General features: G+C 37.1%; 1 protein-coding gene across 4 annotated transcripts in view; it reads left to right on the forward strand.

Annotated features, from left to right (window-relative positions):
- Positions 1 to 17074, forward strand: part of COL28A1 (collagen type XXVIII alpha 1 chain) — a 111197-nt gene that overhangs the window by 5198 nt on the left and 88925 nt on the right. For all 4 annotated transcript variants that reach the window (XM_039341439.1, XM_039341440.1, XM_039341438.1 and 1 more), the window contains exons 4-9: positions 6943 to 6963; positions 8915 to 8968; positions 10576 to 10629; positions 11470 to 11511; positions 12741 to 12767; positions 16367 to 16411. In XM_039341439.1, the coding sequence (XP_039197373.1) occupies positions 6943 to 6963; positions 8915 to 8968; positions 10576 to 10629; positions 11470 to 11511; positions 12741 to 12767; positions 16367 to 16411 (243 nt within the window). The remainder of the gene's footprint in view (positions 1 to 6942; positions 6964 to 8914; positions 8969 to 10575; positions 10630 to 11469; positions 11512 to 12740; positions 12768 to 16366; positions 16412 to 17074) is intronic.

The following is a 17074-nucleotide window of genomic DNA, read 5'->3' on the forward strand; positions in this document are numbered from 1 at the left end:
TTAATTCATTTTAATTATTGTTGAAGTTGCAAGGCCTCAAAATAGGGAGTGCATGATTTTAGGATTGGGCAAATAAACTTATACTATGGCATTTGCGAACATGATATAGATGTGCTGGACAAGGAATCCTAAAATAACTGGAATTGTAACTCATATGGAAGACAAAATTAAGAGAAAAATGATGCAAACTATTGCAGTTATACATTACTCTCAGTTTTAAAAAATGTAAAATATAAGGATGGACTATTTTCTGAAATAGTCCTAAGCAATACCTTCTCAATCTTGCATTTAAGCTTTTTACTGGTGAGAGTTATTATTTACTATTTTATAACTTTTGCATATGCAATTATTGTACCATTCTAATTTAGTTTTTAATTGTTTAAATTATTTAGTTTAAATGGTTTAACTTTAAGAATTCAATTAATTAACTAATCATAATAAAATACCATTATTTAATTGTTTTATTATAAACTTTCTAACTTACTCTTGTTTGTTAGCCACTTTGAGTATTATTTTTCTTTCTTAGAAAGGCAGAATAACAATCCAACTCATATCTATTGTCTTTCTTATTCTAACCTGACCACCAATCATTATTGAAATGCTTGTTCGCTTGTTTATTCTAACCTGACCACCAATCATTATTGAAATGCTAGTTCGCTGCCCCTCATTCCCAGCCGTCTCCTGCCCCCCTCTCTGCTCCCCACCCAGCATTGCAATGTCACAACTTTCAGACATTCTAGTAACTTGATGATGACACCTTACCAATGTCTACTTGTTGGGGGACATGAAAAACTTCCAGTCTATACTTCTTTAAAAGTTGTCCTACCTCAGATTTTGATACATTTCAAGATCAAGGGAATGTCAGAGTAGGAAGAAAATATGCTTCAGCAGAATGAAAAAGAAGGCAGTCTCAGAGTATGGGCAGAATGGAAGACCAACATTATAGTTATATTTTATGACATCCATGCTTTAAACTGCCAGTAGAAAAATATCCCAAATATTGAGTATTGTAAGCAGTGTTGTGGGTAGTATTTTTCTTTGATTCAGCTTTGCACACACTTTCAGGCCCATCATCAAAGACATATACAAACTATAGGTTTTTCAGTAGCTAACTAGATCCTTTGTTTTGGTCTCTCTGGGTATCCTCAGTTTTGGAGGGTTCCCTCCCCTTTGAATCTTCCTTCTTGTTGGCAGAGATTCAATCATTTTGTCTACTTGGCCATCTTGTTTGCAACTCCCTTTTCCTTTTTGTTTCCTTTTTTGTTTGAGATGCTGCTCCAGATGCATTTACTCTTGGCATTTTTTTTTATCCTATTGACTACTAGTTGACATTAAAAATAAAGCTAGAAAGCCGGGAGCTCCCTCTCCTTCTTTCATTGTTTCTGTGTTGCTCTGCTCTGCTCTGCCTACTGAAATAGCTTTCCTCTTCAGTCTGCTTCCTATTGGAAGCCTAGAATATCACTTTCCTTTTTTTTCCTGACCTCAAAAACAAAAAGTTGAATGATGCGGCTTTTCTACTATTGTATGTAACTTTTCCTAATAAACCTTGTTTGTCCTTTGAAGCGGTGAAAATCTGCTTCTACTTTAATAGGCTAGATTTACACAGTACATTTTGATAAGTATGAATCCAGTGGATGAAATGGAAGATCCCAAAAGGATGCTCAATACAATAATTCCTCAACTTTGCAACTCTATTTCATAAATTTTCCTGAAAAAGATATAAGAAAGCTTGGGAGTCAGTCAGAACATAGTGATATCTCAGTGTATCTGAAACAAAGCCCGTATGCTTCCAGTCCATTCCTGAATTGGAGATTATGTGGAAACCTCAGGTATGCAGCCTTCAGTTCAGAGAAAAATAGGTTAAAATACTCAGCTGCAGATTGGCCATTTGTAGAGTTAAACAGACAGGCCGTTTCTAGCTGAATAGGTAAGTTTTTAATCTTCAATTACACAAGGGAAACATTTCAGAAAGGATCCTGCCTAGTTTGTCGGAGAGTAAAAGGAAAGAAAAGAAGAAATTATTTTAGCCTAGCAAGGTTCTGTTAATGTAACCTTACAATAAATAGAGAGCTAGTACCCCTGGTTGTGCTTCCTATTTGGCTACTTTGCAGGGCTAACACATTTTGACAAATGTGGATGCCCTTAATAGTAATAATACTATCGTGAATGTGGAATAAAATATTTTGATTGTGAATTCCATTCCAGTTCAATGATTCCAAGTTATCAAGTATGGTCTAAACCAGGGCGATACAACATATGGTCCATTTAACAGGCTTATGCAGCCCATTGGCATTTTCTGAGAAATAGTTCACCACCACCAAATGTCACCACTGTTAGAAAGAATATTCTGCCACTTAGACTTTGTCAAGCCATCCAATGTCTTCACGGGCAGTGCTAGCTCCAACACTCCTAGCTGCCAAACAGGTATTCCTTTTTGGTTTGCAAATATATTTAAGGCAGCAATCTGGCACTTGCCCCTCTAATATGAATTTATAATAAAGTAGAGCTAGTTCTTCTGGGTGTGCTTCTTGCCTGACTGACAGCATCTGATAATGATGTTTTCACTTTCTACAACATGTTTTAAAAAGCTAAAGAGACACTGAATATTGTCATAAATCACAAATTAGGATTTTTTAACCAAGTTTTATTGAATAAATCTTTATTAGATGATTTAGTCATAACTACGGACAAATCACGTTATGACTTAATGCAACATATGAAGTCACTGATTCACACACTACCCAATCATTTTTTAGTCTAAGATGAAAATTTGTGAAAATTTAGTCTGTTTGTTCAGGAGTAAATATGTTTTCAGCAAATACACATTAATATATCCTTTCAATTTTCTTGAAATTTTCCAAAAGCTGATTCTTTGGTAGAAACATACCAACATGTGCTGAGTTCAGTTTTAATGCAGTCTGGATTTACATAATAATCTAAGCTAAATTAAGGTAGCCAAGTAGTGGCTCAACAGGCAGCAAATCCATCCATTATCTGAGAAATTCTGTGAACCAGGGTATAATCAGCATAAGCACAATATAATGTATTATTTGGAAAGTTAGGAAATGTAGCAATTATGTTTTTAAAACCCAGATTTAGAGATTAGTATATTGTTGAACCCAGCCACTGAGTTACATTAATATTTAACAAAGGACTTAGAGTAACATTCTAAGCCACAATGTGGTTTACTTAGCACTGAATTAGCATCTTATGAAACCCAGTCATGATGTCTTATTTAATAAATTAAACAATGGTATAAATGGTTATTTGTAAATCTAATAAAATTAGAAATTATAAAATTAAATATAACAGCAGTGTACTTGCTACATGGAATAAAAAAGCAAAGAGAGAGAGAGAGAGCAATTTTGTATGGCAGATTCTTTAGAATATCTTACATAAACATAATACAAAAAATAAACAGGATATGATTAGATCAGAAAGGAGCACTAGACATAATATAAAATCAAAGTTCATAATAGCATTACTCAGGAGAATATTAGAAGCTGCTCAATCTGCTAGCAAGACTTAAAAAGCAAGAACTGTAATGAAAAATAACAAAATGAGATCAGTTGATGTACTTGTCCTTGAATATCTAGAAACATCAAAGACTGGGAAAAAAATAAAAGATATTTTTTAACCAGGTGCAGCCTTTCCCAGCAATTCAGCTCTGTGAGGGAGGATTGCTATTGCTATTTTTAAAAATATTTTAGTTTTCAATGCTTAAGTTTTTTTTCCAGAATCAGGACCTGAAAAGATCAGCACATATGACTTAACTTATTTTAGTCTGTTTGCATGTATATCCCCTTATTATCCAGATTAAATTGTTTCCTGCATCATTAAAAGTTTCTGATATAGATCTGTTGAGAAACTGATATCTATTCAAGCAATAGATATATGAGTAAGTAACAATTTACATTACATTACATATAGTACATATATACATTATTTATTTATTTCTCAACAGATTGCTTATTTCTCTTTAAAAAAAAAAGTGACAGGAACTGTTCCTCACTATTCCCAATCAATTAGACAGCAGAAAAGTGGGAAGAATTTGAATCCCAGGGATCCTTAGATAAAACTTACAGGGTGTTTTATTTTGAACTCTTAAATCCTATTAGAAAAATAAAAACTAAATTAGAAAATAAATAGTAAATCCAAAGTAAACAAAAAAAATTAAAATTACATGAAATCAATTATATAGTAACTATACAATCACATCATTCCATTAAACAAATATTCATGAGATTTTGTTGGTAAGATTGAGATCTTTTTAAGTGAATAAAATAAATAAATTTGTGCCACTGTTTACTACAGTTACCTGCCTATTACTTTGTGTTATTTGCATTTCTTGCTATAGTGAACTTTTCTTCATACATTCCAAATACTGTATGATAATATGAGCCCAGTGTAAAACTTGTAGATGTTTTCCAAGTTTTTGTTTGTTTGTTATGTTGCCATGAAAAGAAATGTCAACTAGGTCTTTGAAGTTAATACGGCACCAGTGTCATTATAATTGGTGAAAGAGCCACTTTTGCATTAAATATCATTTGTTAAATGATAATTTTTCCTGAAGAGACTAGCATTCAGACAGAATAATGGAGTAACAGAATAACAGAAGGGACCTTGGAGGTCTTCTAGTTCAGGGCTTTTCAACCTTTTCATCGATTGTACCACTTTTAGGATATGGCAATATTCGAGTACCACCTAGCAAGGTGTCAAAAACTTGATGACCAAAAGAAAACCCCTGTTCAAAGTTGCAATTGCACTGAAATGACTTATGACTTATTTTTCACACTTATGATCATTGCAGCATGCCCAGGGTCATGTGATTTATATTTGGATGCTTGACAACTCATTCATATTTATGATGGTCACAGTGTCCCAGGGAATCCCATGTGATCCCCTTTTGCAACCTTTTGACAAGCAAAATCAATCGCAGGGCTGCTGGTGGCCAAGTGCTAAGGCGGGACTTCCCTCCCTCCCTCCTTCCCTGCCTCCCTCTTTCTCATTCCCATCTCCTTCTGAAGGAAGAATTTGAACCCACCCATATTTTCTCTCTTCCATATATTCATCAAACAAGGAAAAGTCTCCAGAGACAGAAAAGACAAGCTGCTGAGTGAACGAGCTTAAAAAGGTGCATTCCCCTTTAAGAATTAGCTACTGGCTAGCAAGGAAAGTTAAGGAGCTGGCAGCTGGCACTTAAGGAAGGAAAAACAAATGTAGTAAGTACCAGCTGCCGGCTAAGGCAGCCTTCCCAAATGGCTCCATTCATAACTAAAGGAATGTTACAGGCAAAATCCACTCAGGAGAAAAATACTTCAAAATTCCTTGCAGCAAAACTTACAACTAACAATAGCAGAGCAATAGAATCTAACACGAGACATCAGCCATCCACCAAATAGAAATTGCAAAACACTCCTTAAGAACACAAAGCTCACATTTCATAAATCCCAGAACTTCAAAGTCACAAAAGCACACAAGAATCCTTCCTCTCTCCATCTCCCTCCCTCCGTGCCTCACCTCCATCAGATGCTGCCTTTCTTCATTCCTTGTGGAGGGTGACCGCTTCCCCGCTACATTTCTTGCCTGTTTGTTGCTGCCAGCAGAGATGGCTGCCATGGAAGTTGTAGATCGGCTCATGGCCGGTCTGCTTAATCTCCTCTCCCCCCACCCTCCTCCTTCTTTCCCTTCAGCTAGAGCTGACTCCACCTCCTCCCAAGGTTGTTTCTTTTTCTCTCCCTCTCTTGCCCAAATTGCCTCCTTTTATAGCCTCTCCTGTCTCCGCCCCCCTCCTCTTTTTTCTTCTGGGTGAGCTGGAAGTGCCAATCCTGGGGTCTTTGCCTCACCCCAGCCACTCTGCAGCTCTGGAGAACTCCCTCACAGTAAGTCCTGCACTGCGCTGGCTCATTCCCTTCCCCACTTGACTGGGCAGGGCCGCATACCACTTGCCACATGCTAATGTACCACAGGTGGTACATGTACCACTGGTTGAAAAGCCCTGTTCTAGTTGCTCAAGCAGAAAACCTTACATCATTTCAGACAAATGGTTATCCAATCTCTTCTTAAAAACCTCCAGTGTTGGAATATCCACAACTTTTGGAGGCAAGTCATTCCTTTGATTAATTGTTCTTAGTATTAGGAAATTTCTTCTTAGTTCTAGTTTTGTTCTTTCTTTGATTAGTTTCCATCCATTGCTTCTTGTCCTGCTTTGTGCTTTGGAGAATAAGTTGACCTCTTCTTTGTGGCAGCCCCTGAGATATTAGAACACTGCTATCATGTCACCCCTAGTCCTTCCTTTCATTAAACTATATATATCCAATTCCTGCAACTGTTCTTCGTATGTTTTAGCTTCCAGTCCCCTACGCAATATTCCAAGTGTGGAATACCAAAGCATTAAACAGTGATATTAATACTTCCCGTGATCTTGATTCTATCCCTCTCTTAATGCAGCCTAGGACTTGTTGGCCTTTTGTGCATATATATTACCTGGCCTTTATAGTATCTTGGTTCCTGTTTGCTAAAGTCCTGTTTAAATGTAATGACCCTATTCATACATAATATTCTCATAAATTAAAATCAAATGAAAATAAATGAAAATAAATGAGTGCATGATTCTATCTGCATGGAAACTTTGAATGGCAGGAGCAGGTAAAATAAAGAATAGGAGCTGGTGATTCAAACAGAGATCGTAAAAGAAAATAGAATGATTTAGAAAAAAAATTCCCCCCAGAATAGTTGAAAGTCAGGCAGTATAGAAGTTGAATAAATTATTGTTATTATTATCCTTTTTTCTTTTATCTTGTCTTTTTACTGTCTTTTATTATCTTAATGCTTATTATATTTCAATAAGCTTATTTATCTGATTTTATATACTCATGGCAAAAATGCAATCAATGAATGAAATGCATGTTAATCTAATCTATTATTTCTTTTAATTTTTAGTCCACTTTATTTGAAGAGAGGGTAAGTTGGAAAAGTTTTATGAACATGCAGTAGATTTTCATTTTGGTATAATATGTACACCTTATTCCTATCTAGAAATATTTTCTTTGACTTACTCCAAATCGTACAAGTAAAATATAATATTTTCCAGCACTTTCCTCCTGTTTAAAGTTATCTTTATTCATTTGAGAAGAGTTAATCAATTGAAACCACCATGCAATAAAGAAATTGAGCAGTTCTAAATTTTTCAAGTAATTTTCTCTTTGAGGTGGCAATCTGAGCTTTTGAACCAAAAGAGTGAATGCATGAGTGGGAGAAATGAACAGTTCTCAGAAGCTTGAATCCCACAAATTAAGCTCTACAAAGTAAAAAACTTCTGTGTTATGAATAATTCAGTAGTTCAGGAATGTACAGCTGTTTCTTGTTTATTATCCTGCTGCTTGTACAATAGGTGGAAAGGCAAACTAAATATAATATATGTTGGCTGCAGAATCAAGTCACTTTTTCTTTGGTGAAGTTAGGATTTCAGCTGCAAGATAGTTGATATACTGGACTTGTATTTGAAAGGACATCATGAGCATCAGTAAGAAGACTAAGTGACATATGACATCATTGCACATATCACACTGTTGTGACTTCCACTGATAACTACAAAATAATCAATTTATGTACTCTGTTAAACCATTTTGTGAATAATATGTAAACCCAGCCGTTGTGGTTATTAAATTATGATTTATGTCTTTCTTCCTTGAATAAATGCAGCTAGATGTAGCTTATACAACAAACTATGGCTAAATCATGATGTAGCTAGACCCAGGGTTTAATCCGAGAGTATAACATTAAATTATTAAATTACAGATTAGTTAGAATACCTTAATCATAATTTGTAGCAAGAGTTTATCTACCTAAATCCTAGCACTACATATTATTCGAAGCTAGAGAGGGGTTTAGCCTCTCTTTCCAACCTCCAGATGTAGAGACAGGAGCACCTGGGACTGTTCCAATGATAGCATCATGGATGATTCTGGCTCTTCTGGTTCTTCAACACTACTTCCCATGGTTTGTTTTTAATATTAAGTGGATTATTATAATAGTGCTTTTTTTCTAAAAAAAAAAAAAAGGTGCCGGAACTCAAAGACGTCATACAACCCGCCTTGCCTACCCTACAAGGTTCCATCCAAAAAAGGTTCTGGAACTCCGTTCGATGAGAAAAAAAGCCCTGATTATAATGCATGAGGTTTCCCTTGAAGAGTATCCAAAAGCTTCAACTGGTGCAGAATGCAGCTCCATAAACAGTTTTATGTGCCCATAGGGTGGCACAGGTTACATCTCTATACTGTGACATGCACTGGCTGCTGATCTGCTTCCAGGTACAATTCAAGGTGCTGGCTTTGAGCTTTAAAAATCTACATGGCCAGACTTTTTGAAGGATTGCCTCTTGCCAATCACATCTTGTCCCATTGGGCCCTATAGGAGGAACATACCGTGAATCTTGTCTCCTAAAGAATTTCATCTGATGGGACCCAGATGGTGTGCCTTTTCTGTTGTGGCTCCCAAACACTGGAACATTGTTTCCCCAAGGCAAGGTTAGCCCCATTGTTAGTATTTTGGAAAGCCCTGAAAATGGTTCTTTCAGCAATCGGGCATCCATGAGGAGGCTGATGGTTATATTGTGTCTAGATGTTCTTTGCCCACAGTCTTACCTTTATTTTTTAAAAAATTTTAACAACTGAACATTGTTTTAATTGTTGTCTGGATGCTGTCCAACGTCACATACTATGAGTTTACCATAATGTTGAGTAAATAAATAAATACAGTTTCTGCAATTTGTTTTGAATAAAAATAAATAAGTAATACCTGTAAACCTACTTATGCAGGACTGTTTCCTAAGTGAATTTAGATTTGATCATTTCAAATTGTCTTCTTAATTTCCAATACTAATTTATTTTTCAATGTCTCCTAAAACTTCTAGTGTGGAAAAAAGTGTGAATGTCAGAAAGGAGACCAAGGATCCCCAGGACCACCTGTAAGTGTATAGCATAGTAAGAACTGTGAAGTTTTTTTCTACTTATAGTTCATGAGAGTAAATGATAATCACAAAAAGCTTTAAGGATAATATATTGATATTTGAAGTGGGGAAGACATCAGGTTACAAACCAGGATATTGTGAGTTCTGATTTTGCCCTAGGAACAAAACCAGTTGGGTGATATTGGCTAATCACTTTCTCTCAGCCCCAGGAAGAAGGCAATGACAAGCTACTTCTGAAAAAAATTGGCAAGAAAACTGCAGGGAGTTGTCTAGGCAATCTCTGAGAATCAGATATAATTAAATGGAAAAGAAGGAAAAGCTTCCTAACAAAAGCTTTACTATTACTCATGGGTATTGTTAAGCTCATGATTGACATCGATACACTACAGAAGAGCCAGTTTTGGGTAATTAATATATACATTCAAGCATGAGTGTTCAATCTGGACATGGGTACTCTGGGGACTATTTTGTGAACAATCAGGATATTGACTATAGCCCTTAGCAGCAGTATCTCAAGGGACATAGAAAAAGAAGAAACAGGTAAAATGTGTGGCTGAGCTGGTGCAAAAACTGTGCAAAGGAAGAAGGGAAAAAGGGGTGAGATACACTACTGCCCTGTTTACTCTGTAGCACCTACCCAAATTTTGTTTTTGGATTTTGGTTCAGACAAACTATAGTCTTTGAACAGTTAGCAGAAATTCTGCAACAGTTAAAATTTACAGTAAATAAACAAAGCTAAAACTCACTTTCACGCTATTAGTACAAATGAATAAGTCACATGTTTCATTGTAGTCAAATTATAGTGATATGTATAATAACTATAAATATTTTCAAATATTACTAATAATTGTTTATTAGTAATAGTTGTAATAACAACTCTAGTAGTAAAATAGTTATCAGTTGCTTTCAGACTGCCGTTTATATTGGTTTCAATCTTTAAAGTCGGAGTATGCAACTTCTGTTGGGTTAAGGGCCAAATCATGCTTTGCATACTTTGTCAAGAGCCACAGTCCAAACAGGAGGACATGATTTAAAAGTTTAATCAACGTCTTAATTGTCTACAAAGAATGAAGCACATTTTTTTTCATCATTACCTCCCAAATGCAAAGAACCAAAATTCTTTGGCTCATTCATTCTGCACCATAAACCATCACTCAAAACTATTGCAAAGGCACAGTTCAAGATCATGACACTCATTCTGAAGACAGTGAGACAGCAACAGCTAAACATAATTCCTAAGTGAATTCATAATAAACAAAGATGAAGATTTCCCCAACAAGTTTAATACATGTATCTCCACAAACAGTAGCATCTTCTAAAGAGCTTCAGCTGCAAATCTTAAGATTGTAGAGGCAGTTCTTTCATAACATTATAACTATGTTTGGATTTTAACCTTTGATATCCTGTTTATTTGTCTTGAGATTTTGTTGGACAAATGTTGGTGATTATTATCCAACCACTTGAAAAAAGCCAATATACTATATGATGTGTCTATTCTACATAATTTTTGGTTGATTTCTTTAAACACTGGTCATTTTGCCAGTTAGACATGCTTTAAATTGCATTGAATATATACTCAGTTTATAATTTCTTTGTTTCTTAAGGGTGGCCATGGAGGAAGAGGGGATAAAGGTGAACAAGGACCCAAGGGGCAAAAGGTAAATCTGAACTGGAATTTTAAAAAAATGTACATTGTTTGTTGAGAAGTTACACATAAGTCCTACATCCCATGTAATTCTTTGGATGTTTATTTCAAATCTGTGTTATGGTGCTTTCACTTTCATATTGTCCATGGGATACATTACCTATTACAATTTTTCTAAAATATTTCTTCTTCCATGATTAGGAGCCAACTCAATGCTTATTGGGTCTTGGTTTATATCAGAATTAGGGTTCCACTGTTCTGAATTCAAAAAAATCTGGTCCCTTGACAATTCTTGCTTGATATCTGCTAGAATCAAATTCATCTTCAAAGTTCGATATTCTAAGACAGTGATTCTCAACCTTTCTAATGCTGCGACCCCATAATACAGTTCCCCATGTTGTGGTGACCCCCAACCACTTATACATCACCGGATGCCAGGGGCGTGGCCAAAGAAAAGGGGGAAAAATGGCGGACAGCCTTGTTTGGCGACCCCCGTGAAATGGTCGTTCAACCCCAAATGGGGTCCCGACCCACAGGTTGAGAACCACTGTTCTAAGAAGAAAAACAAGATCAGTATGGCCACCCAAATGGCTCTTAAGGGAATGCTCAGAGCATATTTTTTTTAATGAAGGATTTCACATCAGTGAGAAAATATAAACATGAGTGTGGGAAATATGTACTTGTTATCATTCCATTGTGCAATGATCAGTACACTTGTCTGGATCTTGGTTAATATATTTAAATGAAATCATAATCAGTTTGGATTCTATACTTGGTTAATTGTAGCATATGCAAGGTAATAATTTTTCCAAATAGAAAGACAATTTTTAATTAGTTTCTACTTTTTTTTCAGGGCGAGGCTGAGAAAGGAGAACCTGGTGAAAAAGGTTCAGAGGTATATGGATCATTATAATGACCATTTAGTTAAAAGCCCACCTATATAATGAACTGTCAGTTCTTGAAAAAGAAGTTTTCTGATTAGTATCTTCTCTGCCAGCTTGTTATCTGATGTCATTAGTTCATTGCTCTGGTATCACAACAGTTTTTTTGAAAGAAGAGATATTCTATTTTTTTTTACTTATCTAGAAGAATCCCAGGTAAGCAGAAGAAGAATAGAATACAGCTGGGAGGGACCTTGAAGATCTTCTAGTCCAGCCCCCCTCTCAAGCATGAGAACCTATACTATCTCAGACAAGTGACTGTCCAGTCTCTTCTTAAAAACCTCCAGTGATGGAGCTCCCACGATAAGGCAAGCTGTTCCACTGGTTAATTGTCCTCACTGTTAGGAACAAATTATGCAAACTCTTCTCCAGTGCAATGGCAACCTGTTTTTCTTGTATATATAATATTGTATGCTTATAGAAAAGAGGTAGAGTTGCTTTTTGAGGAAGATGGGCAGACTCCAAATTTGATATATAAATAAATAAAATATAAATTAATAGAGCTTGTATTGCAATGGTGTGTTGCTGCTTTTATATTTTAATGAAAGTATTGGATATTGCTTCACTTAATAGCTTTGATGTTAAAAGAGGTAGAATCGGATCTAGTCTTCTTTCAGTTTTGTTTTCCTAAGGATAAGATAAGAAAAACTCATTAGCATAGTGTTATGAGAACAGTGGAATTAAACTGTAGAGACCCAGCTGCAAATTTTCATTCAGATATTAAACATATTAGATGATTTTTGACCAATCATTATCTATCAACTTCCTCTTAGTGTTTTAGGGGAAATGACATGTGAAGACAAATACGCATACTAGCCTTCCCAAATCTGGACACTCTCCAAAAGTATGCAGTTTGATATTTTCAGAATTCACATGCAAGAAATCTACACATCTAGAGGATACGTCTAGAAAGTTGATATAACACATCTGTCAGGTATAAAGAGGATAATGAAAACTTACTTATTAAGTCAGGCAGTGTCTGTTCTTTTATTTTCTTGCATATAAATGTAAATTGAAATGATTAGGGATATTTGCATATAAAAGCTGTATGTGTATTTTCTTCCCTTTAAAGCTTGGCATTTTTTTCTCCAAAATGCCCAATCTAGTTATTATATGATTACATTATTGATATTTCTAATAACGTATCCTTGATAAATTATTTTTTAATTATATTTTGTAACAGGGAAATCCTGGATATAAGGGGGAAAAGGTAAACTAGCTGAAAAAAATCTTATTCTCACAATTCATACACAGTGTTATTACATATTCAGAAATGCAGTACTTAAAATTAAATATGAGTTTGTGTATTTTTATAGATAATCAAAATGGAGAGCATAATTATTAGTCTTTCTGGATCAAGATTTAGATTCAGACGTTGAACTGAAATATTTTTTTCTCTTGAGTTTCATGTAATGATTAAATTGAATTATTTATATCCCTCTTACACAAACATACACATACACACACACACATATATGTATATATGTGCGTCTGTGTGTGTATAATGTGTGTGTGTGTGTGTGTGTATGTAGGTCTTTGGTTATTCGGGTTTTCTCCCACGTAAAATTGGAAGTGTCTTGGCGACGTTTCGACGAAGTCTCATTCGTCATCTTCAGGCTGGTGCTTTCGGCTTCATGCTCCTAGAAACACGAAGCCGAAAGCACCAGCCTGAAGATGACGAATGAGACTTCATCGAAACGTCGCCAAGACACTTCCAATTTTACGTGGGAGAAAACCCGAATAACCAAAGACCTACATACAAACACCCGTGAAAACCTCGGAAAACATACATACATACATACATACATACATATATGTTTAGCTAGCAATAAATGTAAGAACACCAGGAAATTATAAAACTATAAAAAGTTTTAATAAATTTAAAACACCAAGCTTTCGCCGGCAACTGCTGGCATCATCAGGGTGGTTTCCAGTTGATGGGAGAGGCTATTTATGGCTGTGGCGTTCTTTGCGCCCGGCTCATGGATCTTGTCATGGGCCCCAGCCAATCCATCTGCACTTTGATCCTAATTTCCGTGTTACTGATTGTTGTTTTCTTGCTTTCCTTTGTACCAACATTCTCATCCTTTTTCTCCTCATGTGGTCGTGGGTTGGGGGAGCTTGCATGTTTTCGTTGTTTGTTTTCCTTATCCTCCTTCCTGTTACTTCCCCTCCTCATTCTCCTCCCACCTTCCCTCTTTCCATAGTCTTTATTCGCAATTATCACCTCATTGCTTTCTCCTACATAACCAGCTTCCATTGTAGTTGTCTTATTGTGACTCCCATTCTCTGATGTTACTTCACTAACTTTCATTTTCTTGTCAATGGGGGCATTTCCAACGGTACCGTCAGGGTTTGTAACATTCTTAGCCTGGCTGTCACTCCCCCCTTCGCACAAAATCCTCGGTGTGGGGGTCATCCCCTCTCCCTGGCTCATACTCCTCTCCATTCCCTGAGGGTGAGCGATCGTCTTCAGGGGAAGGGAAGGGGGCGGGTTTTTCAGTTCCCGGTTTCTCACTCCCTGCCTATTTCCAGAGGGAATCCCCCTTCTGAGATGTTTCCTGGGGCGTGCGGGAGCTGCAATGTTGGGAGCGATCTTCACCCTCCCATGGTTCGCTCGCATTATCGAGGTGAGACCACATTGTTAAGATGCCATCATGGATGGGGTTAATCATGGAGCCGCTGGCAGGGTGGGGGCGATGTTACAGCCCTTCCATTCACGATTGTCTCACGTCCAGGTGCCAGTACGGGACCGCGTCATTACACAATTATTCATATGGCATGGGGAGACCTCAGATTCACCAGCAGTAGGCTCACAGCTGTTAATACGTTTTTCCACTTGTTGGGAGTCAGCACATGCCTCCACACACGGAGAGTTGCTCAATAGTAAGCTGTTCTCTATCCGGGCGTTTCCAGGGCTCTTTCTCTCCACCAACCCTCCTCCCAGAAGGCACGTTGTAGTATTAGACTGTTTCTTTCCGGGGGACTGGCTGTTTCTGGCCCATCCTCTTAACGCTATGTGTGCAGGACATAAGTCTATATGCCGGTTGATAGACTCATTGTTTGAAAGCCAAGCTTCCTTAAGGAGTCGGCCCCCTTTCGTGTTGTCATTAGCCATCACTTGGACTTTATCGAAGTCAAACCTATGTCCTGACTCTAGCATGTGTGCCCCGATTTGGGAGTATTGATCGCCTCTCCTCACAGCCAACGTGTGCTCATGAATCCTAGTTCTAACGCGTTTGGATGTCTCTCCCACATAATTCGTGGGGCAATCTTTACAGTTGATTTTATAAATGATGCTGGACCTCTCTGTGATGGGAGGTGGGTCCTTTGGTCTCATTATCTTGGATCGTAACGTCTGATTTGGGTTATCTGCCACCCTCATGTTGTAGGGTGCCAATAACCTAGCTGTGGCCTCTGAGACATTACTAATATAAGGAAGAGTAACCCGGATAATTTGTGGTGTTGGCTCTTCCATTTGAAACCTAGCAGGGGGTCTAAGTGGCAGTCTATGGCGTCTGATGAATTTCATGGGATATCCGTTGCGTCTGCATACCTTGAGAAGATGTTTCCTCTCCTCTATCCTAGCCTTAGCCGTGCTGCAGTGGGAATCCACCCTCTTAAAGAGGATCTCTTAATGCAGCTGACCTGGTGGGACACTGGATGGTTACTGTCATAATGCAGGATTCTGTCAGTGTGCGTGGGTTTGCGATAAACCTGGGTCCTCAGGGTTCCGTCTGGTTGACAGTGAACCAGAACATCAAGAAATGCCAGTTTACACTGGTGTTCTTCCTCCGTAAAAAAACCCGCCCCCTTCCCTTCCCCTGAAGACGATCGTTCACCCTCAGGGAATGGAGAGGAGCATGAGCCACGGAGAGGGGATGACCCCCACACTGAGGATTTTGTGCAAAGGGGGGAGTGACAGCCAGGCTAAGAATGTTACAAACCCTGACAGTACCATTGGAAATGCCCCCATTGACAAGAAAATGAAAGTTAGTGAAGTAACATCAGAGAATGGGAGTCACGATAAGACAACTAAAATGGAAGCTGGTTATGTAGGAGAAAGCAATGAGGTGATAATTGCGAATAAAGACTATGGAAAGAGGGAAGGTGGGAGGAGAATGAGAAGGGGGAGTAACAGGAAGGAGGATAAGGAAAACAAACAGCGAAAACGTGCAAGCTCCCCCAACCCATGACCACATGAGGAGAAAAAGGATGAGAATGTTGGTACAAAGGAAAGCAAGAAAACAACAATCAGTAACACGGAAATTAGGATCAAAGTGCAGATGGATTGGCTGGGGCCCGTGACGAGATCCATGAGCTGGGCGCAAAGAACGCCACAGCCATAGATAGCCTCTCCCATCAACTGGAAACCACCCTGACGATGCCGGCAGTTGCTGGCGAAAGCTTGGTGTTTTAAATTTATTAAAACTTTTTATAGTTTGATAATTTCGTGGTGTTCTTACATTTATTGCTAGCTAAACATGAGTTTACCCAGGAATCACCTTTTTATTTTTGGTATTCTTAAGAAAACACACACACACACACACACACACACACACACACACACACACACACATATTTTCTGAAGTTTTTGCGGGTGTTTGTATATAGGTCTTTGGTTATTCGGGTTTTCTCCCGCGTAAAATTGGAAGTGTCTTGGCGATGTTTCGACACATATTTGTGTGTGTGTGTGTGTGTGTGTGTGTGTGTACTGTATATCATTATTAGTTTCATGACAATGTGGCATTATTGTATTTCAGATCCATAAATAAGTAAAATAATTAAAATAGACAATATTTTTTTCAGGGTGACAGAGGGGAATGTGGAACACCAGGATTGAAAGGCGACAGAGTAAGTTAAAATTATTATTTGATTATTCTTTTTGTTTAAAACATTTACTACATGAAGATAAAAAGTGGGGATTTTTTGCTAATGAAAAAGACAATATCAATAGTTCTTAAAGAATCCTAATTGATGTGAAGTTTCATATCTGTACATTATACTGGTTTTGTAGAATGCATAATTGATAATACAAATTTTTATTAAAAAATGAAACCAAAACCCAGAGTGAATCATATTGATTATATAAAATGGCTTAATAAACCAGTAAGGTTGACTAAAATAACTTGAAATTCACTCTTACAGAATTCAGGATGAATAAGATATTTCCAGAAACAATAACATGTCTTCTTCAAGATTGAATTCAATATGGAATGCAGTATTATTAAATATAGAATCACTGGAAAATGGATAGTTGCTAGTTACACTTCACCACACACAGATTGTACAAATTTTCTCATCAGATCAATTTTTTAATATGATCATAGACCAGCATAAGAAAGATGGGCTACATTAATTAGAGAGTGTAAAAGGTACAGAGTCTAAATCTGACTTGATTTGATTCATACAATATTTATATATTGATTAAAGATGTGCAAAGCCCAACCTATTAAACACATATTTTCATTATAAAAGAATCCATTTTAAAATAAAAAGTTCTAATGACCATGCCCT

Source organism: Crotalus tigris, unplaced genomic scaffold, assembly GCF_016545835.1.
Source record: "Crotalus tigris isolate CLP2741 ecotype Arizona unplaced genomic scaffold, ASM1654583v1 scf7180000017765.3138416, whole genome shotgun sequence".
Classification (NCBI taxonomy): domain Eukaryota; kingdom Metazoa; phylum Chordata; class Lepidosauria; order Squamata; family Viperidae; genus Crotalus; species Crotalus tigris.